We start from the raw sequence: 7,685 nt of genomic DNA on the forward strand, positions 1-7,685 counted from the left end.
TATAAAAAACATCACATACGATCGTTAAAGTTCTAAAATGACAGATAGCAGAAACAATAGGCTAAATTATGAGCGAAAGGCTTATAGGTTTATCAACAATCTCTGATCAGAGTTGACAAACAGGTGTCAAATAAATGCCTCGGAACAAACCTTTCTTGTGACCTGATCTGGTTTCAGTTTTCACCTGGAGACAAAGAAGAAAACAATCAGGAAGCGAGGAATGGGACGCAGGACTAATCATAAGGTGAGATTCAAGAAAGAAATACTATAAAAATCCCGAATCTCAAGGTCAAAACGCAGTTTTCCTAAAAATTCTATGGCGATTAATCTGTGTCGTCTTCATCTGGATTAAGCCTGAAGTCATGCCTGCTAAAATTTATGTTGTGTCTCGCGGACCGCTCCAGTTGTTGCAGTCTGTCACCTACCATCGCTTCTGTGACCAAGCGAACCCATCTCGTCCACTCTGGGGCTACGACTAATCAGCTTGCACTATTGTAGGACCAGCAATATGCCACTCGTCAGTGCCGAGAGAAAGTACTGTAGATAAGCCATTTCCAACTACCCAAATATGTAAGCATCTTCCCGTTCTAATAAACGATTTTCACTGTAAGGCTAAGACTCCACTACCGTAAAAACAGTGTAAAAACCCCTCGCCGTAAAAGCTTTTAATCACGTGACTCCGATATCTTACGCTTGAGCAGGCCGTAAAACCAACGTGAAAGCGAGTTGAGCAGTGTTTAACTTTGGACGCGAATACGGCTGTAAAACGGTACCATCCACCAATCAGAAGTCAGTTAAATCTAGGTCATTGTGACGCGGTGCAAAAATGGTGAAAAACGAGCTTTTGTGTGCTATCCCTCGTGTCTACTCTAGAATAGATCTGGAAAGATTTATTGAAAACGTCCGAAAGTATTCGTGTATCTACGACAAGAAGTATCCGATTATAATAAAGGAATGCCTAAATCACGCGATAGGGATGGCCAAAGGAAAATCCTTCAATTTAGAGGAGTATATAATGAAAAAAAGCTAAGCTTAATAAGTGCTGTATATTATCTTAATTAATAATACAATAATAAAAGTTAATATATGAAAGTAAAGATATTATTTTTACTACATTTGTAATTATAGTACAGAAAAAAACTTGTAGAATATAATCATTGTCTTTATAACTTCGATAGTACCGTCGCCATAAAAACTTCGCTAGCCGGACCTTCACCGCAATTCAGACGCAAACGCAAATAGGTCACGTGATTAAAAGTTTTTACGGCAAAGGTTTTTACGGCCGTTTTTACGCTAGTGGAGTCTTGGCCTAAAATACTTGTCATCTTTGTCTCCTCCGCCACCACCAACGTACGAATGGACCCTAGACCATCACCGACACACGATTAATTGATTTTCCCTAAAAGTTGGCAAGCTTACAAAATTGACACAAAAAGCCGTTAAGTTCGTTATCCGAATTTTGTTCGTTATCCAAGACAAAAATTTTCCAAAAAAGTTCGTTAACCAATTTGGTCGTTAACCAGGACGTTCGTTAACCGGGGTTCCACTGTATTATACTCTGTAACGCTACTAAACTAGAGCCTTATACCCTGTTTGCCTTGGTGCGACCTCCCTCAACCGTTTTAATCTCGACTGAAACAAGGTTCAATCACAATTGACTCAAGAGATCCCACAATCTCACAAGTGTGAGAAAATACAAGATGGCTGCGGAACACGTGTTGTAATAAAATATTGTAGTGTTCGGGAGTATTGAAAATACTCCAGACAATCAGTTGGGTAAAAATGTGTGCGTGAGGACTTTACATGAACAACAACTTGGGTTGCAATTTGAAAAAAAGTTTTAATAATTGACAATATAACTAAACATTCACTAACTACTACTAGGTACAAGTAACAAAACTCGCGACAATTAGTATATTCTCCCTTTGTGAATATAATCGAAAGAAAAAAAATTTTTACAATTATTTTTACAGATGCAGGTCCCTCGTTGAATCTCCTTAGTACAAGAATGAAAGTTCCACCTTGTATTTCAGAGTCCGCTCCCAATAAATTCGGCCATGTGGCTCCCTGATTAGCTCAGAGAAGACGATTTTCTGTTTTTTTGTCCAAACCGAATCATGTCCTTACTTTCTTCTATCTCACTCTTCGCTCCAACACACCTCTGCACACCTGACCCAAGTCCCGGTTAGGAAAAAAAAGGTGGTTCCTTCACACGTGGGATGACAATTTATACATCCCACCATCATGCTACATCACCCTCTTCACGTGATCACTGCACAACCAATCGTTACATGGTGGCGGTGCCACAAAAAAAAGGCAGTTCAGACGGAATGGAAAATTAATAAAATATTAATTACACAATTACAATTTCAGGCACAGAATAATGAAACTTATTACACAAAGGGTATAACATACAAATACCAAAAACAAAAGTATAGTGACGAAGCACTGCAATATGTACAAATTAAACCATTTTGAATACTCTCTTTTATTATTTATAAAAAAAATATAGTTTTGGCATAAGCAATGTTAAATTTTAACTGACTTAATTTTGCGAACACATCTTTTTTATTTATATGGGTATCTTAGGGTCAGTTTTTGTGCTAATGTTGCTAATTCACCATTTGAGTGGAAAAAAATTGTTAAGGAAAAATTTTCTGTTAGCAAACCCTTTGTTAAATATTTCGAATATCACCACTGGATATAATGATTATAAATTAGAAATGAATTTGGCACTAGAGTGAGGCGTTAGGTACCATCTCGTATTAAAATTAATAATTATAATATTTAATTAAATAAATAAATATTATAATTATTAATGCAAGATTAGTGAAGAAACCAATGATATGGTCTGTTTGGCAGTTGATAGCCACACTTTATATAATATAGAAAGTTTTTAATTATTTTCACAGAGTCAAATTCTAATTTATAGATTTCTTTGTTTGTTGTGACTCTATTTAGAGTTCTTGTAACAGGATTAATTCCTAAATACATTAATAAATGATTTGATTTGAATATTACATAATTATAATTATTAATATTATTACATAATATAACATATACATAAATAATATTATGGGTACGTTCATAAAGTTGAATGAGTTAAACAAGAATAACGTTATTCTTATTTCATTAGACTTTTCGAATGATTCATTTATAACTAAATGGCTGTTTCTAAAATCGAAGATATGAATGTTGCTAGTGCAGCCTATCCAAAATATTTTTCTTAGATTGCTTTGAGTGGACAGTTATTTCTATCATTTCACTTTTTATTTCACAGTTTAAACACTCGAGTAGATTTAGTAACATCGATATTGTCGGCTGCCATTTTCTTAACGAAGTAAACTAACTCTTTTCTTTATGAACTTCATTAGAGTTTTGTTTGAAACGTCATCATCACAGAGCATGGGCACTGAACAAGATTACTACTTTTAGAACAATTCGTTACTAATGCGTTTAACTCACTCGGCTTTACGAACATACCCTATATATACATAATCAAATATAAATATTCATTTTCATATAGCTTTGGAAAGATAATTTTTGAACTGCTACTAAATTTGTAAGAGTATTTTATTTAGTCAATATTTAAAATTTGTTTCTATGCATGTATTTTTAAATATAAGGAATTAGAATTTTACTTGTTAACTAAAAAATGATCATCAAAATTATCTATTCTTTTTTAATATCATTGAAAAATGTAAAAGTATTTTTATAATTCAATTTTATTATAGCATTTTGATTATTTTGATTTATGAAATTAATTTATTAAAATTATACCATGTATATTATTAACAGAAGGAAAAAATAAGTACAGATACTTCTGATTTGCAAAAGCATTCCTTTCCACAAATTTGTATATAAAGTCAAGTTTTATATAATTCAGAATTTGTTTCTTCTTGATAAAATGATTATTATAATAAATTTTCTGATGTGAAAAGCACAATTATATACAGCATTATATTATATTTACAGTGGTGACCAAAAAAATGTATCATAGTCCTAGTGCTGACATTTTCCAATTCATTGTTTTCAATTTCTTGTTTGATGTTTGCAGAAGTAAAACTGTCTGTCCTTTTCTTTTGAAGTTTGCCATCCATTTGCTTAGTGGTAATTCATGGTCATCCAGATCTTTACCAGTCAATACAAGTTTCAGTTCTTCTAAACATGTAAGGAATTGACTGTAGGCACTTTAACTACAGTCTATCCTTTCTGCAATTACAGAAAGATTTAAATTTTCATCTCTTAATGCTTTAATCACTGTTTTTGGTTAAAATATGTATTGTTTTATTCAAAATAAACGAAATGTGTTTATTTAACTTGAATTTGAAATGAAATTTCAAAATTTATCAGCATTGCTAAATTTTTGTGCATGCACTATCACACAAACTTCATTACAGAAACAAATTGTTAAATACAAAATATTTCTTTTCCGCTTTGCATTTCAGGACAGAAGGATTATTTCATATGCTATTAATTTGCACTAAATGAACACCAATTAATTTTATTTTTAATTTTACATTTTTAATTTTTATATAAAGTAATAAGGTGTTGCTAAACTTTTGACCACAACTATATATAATATATCATCATCAAAGTTGATATTACTAAATTTATCAAATGAATCTAATTATTTTTTTAGTAATTTTATTAATATATTTTTATTTACACAAGTTTGAGAACTCCTATATAAAAATTTGTGTTTTAAATATTAAAGTCATTACTTAATTTAAGGGTCCAAAAGGATGGATTGGAGAACAAGGACCTCAGGGAGTTGTAGGAGAGAGTATAAAAGGACAAAAAGGTCAAAAAGGTGAACCAGGTCCTATAGGTGATCAGGGTTTGCCTGGAAAATCAGTAGAAGCTGTTGAAGGACAAAAAGAAACTGTTTTTCCTGAACCAGGACCACCAGGGCCACCAGGGCAAACTGTATGTAAATTAATTTCTTATTTAATTTTATCTTCCAAAAATAAATTACTTTGTAAGAACATTTAAAATTTACATTGTTAATATTTTCAGGGAAGTACTGGTGAAAAGGGACCAACTGGATTTAGCGGAAAACCAGGTGAACATGTAAGATATATTAAATGGATTTATAAATTGTAAAAATGTTTATTTATAATAGTTTAATAACAACAATTTATACAATTTTCTTTTATGTTCATACAATCTTTCTAGGGTGCTCCTGGTGCCTCTGGACCAAAAGGAGAAAAAGGAGATCGTGGAGATGCAGGTCCTAGAGTAAGCTCAAATTTCCTAAATTTTACTAATAAATATCATAAACTTTAATTTCTGATAAATTAAATTAAAGGAAGAAAAACTACTGTAAGAGATCAAAAATTTAAAAAGTGATTTTTTGCTAATATTTTCTAAGAAATGAAAATAGTTTTTTACAATCTCCATGAAACTACTGGTATAATAAAGCAATAAAAATATGTAATATCTACAAACCAGCATGAAGTAGATTTAATTAAATGAAAAACAACGTTTTCCTTCATTTTTAACAGTCATCATTAGGTTTACTCTATGTAGAACTAATAGAATGCATGTTTTATTAAAAATAACAAAAATTTAAAAGTTTTGAATGTCATGAAATATGCACATGCCCAATGTTGTATTTTAAAATGGAGGAAAACGTTTGTTTTTCATTTAATTAAATCTACTTGTAGTGACTCCCGTAGAGCAAGATCTACGGGACTTATGAAGAAATTAACCTAAAAGGACCTAAGTATTGATCAATAACATGTACACACTTAACCAAGAGAGCAAAAATTGTTTATTACATGACACGATGTTTGACATGAAACAGTACACAATGTACAGTCACGAGACTAGAGTGGTCATACCAATCTTACTGCCCGAATAAGAATGATTTTAGTCTTACAAACTAATGGATTTCCATCGATGTACATCTTTTCCTCAATACAATGCTTATACACAGAAGCCCTGCACAATCCCATGATGACATATTGGTTCCTGCAAAGATGACAATAACATATATATAAAAAACTTATATTCTCATAACTAATCATCCTGATTGGATCCCAGATGGCCTAATTCACAAATATATGTATCCCTTGCTGATGGTCCACTGTCCCAGCATGATGGAAACAGATCATTTAATTTCAGATCAAGACATCCCTTTGTCAATGGCGACTATCTCCTGGTTCTGAAGCTCCCCTTTTCCTTGTTCCTCTTTATCTCATGTAGCTTATCCATCTGAATCAAAGTCTTTCAGGCTCAGTTGCTGAGCTATCTTTCCCAAAGAGTCCAAAAGAAAAAGTATCTTGATGCAAATGTCTATCCTTTTTACAATTCCTGATCCCCAGAAGTAGATCACTAACACATGACATTATCCCAGACCAATTATAAGGCTCCAAACATGCAACTAGGGAAAGGTGACACCTGGGCAAGAGATGAAGGTTTTTCATGACACACATACAACAATATATGGAAACGCATTACAGAAAAACGGAACAATATATATATATATATTGTTTCGTTAATAATATATGTATCAATACAAAATAAAAGTTACTATACATAAGTTGCATAGCACTATATACTTCATGCTGGTTTACATATTTTTAATAGTTTTTTTAAAATATTTTTATAATACATATGCATGTACAAAAGATGTTTCAAATAAGTTGATCCAATTTGTGTTGAGCTTTATCACTATGTTTATGATATTCTTTTCTCCTAATAACAGTTACGATACCAATAAAAATCAGTAATAAAACAGTTTTATGTAAAATTGGACTCAAATGCATGATCTGATAAACAAGGAAAATTATTCCCTGCTGCAGATGACAGAGTTTATTAAAACGTTTTTATTTTTTATAGACCATTTATTAGAACATTTCCCATTAAAAATAAAAATGAAACAGTTGAATAATCAATTTTTATTGTAATTATTATAAAATTTAATATTTAATTGAATATTATAAAACTATAAAAATAAAACATCTAAAATCATAACAGTTCAAAATAGAAACAAATAAAAATGTTCTCTGTCAAATTTATTAAATTGTTCATTATATATAATTAGGCATATTAGAAATAATAATAGTTTATTCTATATGATATGTCAAGATAAAATCATTTTCTGGCCTTGGTGATTGATAGTTGTATTACCACTGAAGAACTTTGGCTGGGTTGATGTGTTATCCATTTTATGAGAGTTAGGCATTTTTAAAGCAATAGCCATACTTGGTCCAGTGCTGTGTTTACCACTAGTGACCAAGGGAAACTAGCAGATTCTTTTTAATGCACACCTCTGCCTGATCCACAAATGTGAACCTTGTTAACTCAGATAACATCCAAGCCAATATTAAGCTGAAAATATTAAGTGTCACTATCATTTTAGACCTCGTATGTAGCAGCCAAATGTGTGGAACACTGTCGAATGCTTTTCTGTAGTCTATATATGCCATGTGTATGTTTCTGTGTTGTTTGTGTGCTTGCCATAGAATGACTGAATCTATGAGTAACTGTTTTTTGCATCCCCTGTGATTTCTACGGCAACCTTTTTGTTGTTCTGTAAGAATGTCGTGTTCTTCAACATGTTTGTATATTTTGTTTGTGATACAGGATGTCAATAATTTGTAGAGTGTTGGAAGACATGTAATTGGTCTGTATTGTGTGGGGTCTGTGGTTTTGTTGTTTTTAGGTTTCATGTAGGT

At 31.8% G+C, this 7,685-nt stretch overlaps 1 protein-coding gene across 1 annotated transcript in view; it reads left to right on the forward strand.

The window, feature by feature from the left end:
* LOC111613029 (collagen alpha-2(IV) chain-like) overlaps positions 1–5,304 on the forward strand; it is a 29,374-nt gene extending 24,070 nt beyond the window's left edge. Inside the window, exons 9-11 of the mRNA XM_023354330.1 lie at positions 4,735–4,929; positions 5,020–5,073; positions 5,179–5,304. Of these exons, the coding sequence (XP_023210098.1) occupies positions 4,735–4,929; positions 5,020–5,073; positions 5,179–5,289 (360 nt within the window). The 3' untranslated portion in view covers positions 5,290–5,304. The remainder of the gene's footprint in view (positions 1–4,734; positions 4,930–5,019; positions 5,074–5,178) is intronic.
* Positions 5,305–7,685: the final 2,381 nt, after the last annotated feature.

The sequence above is a fragment of the Centruroides sculpturatus genome, unplaced genomic scaffold (assembly GCF_000671375.1).
Source record: "Centruroides sculpturatus isolate CEXI.00-Female unplaced genomic scaffold, Cexi_2.0 scaffold310, whole genome shotgun sequence".
NCBI lineage: Eukaryota > Metazoa > Arthropoda > Arachnida > Scorpiones > Buthidae > Centruroides > Centruroides sculpturatus.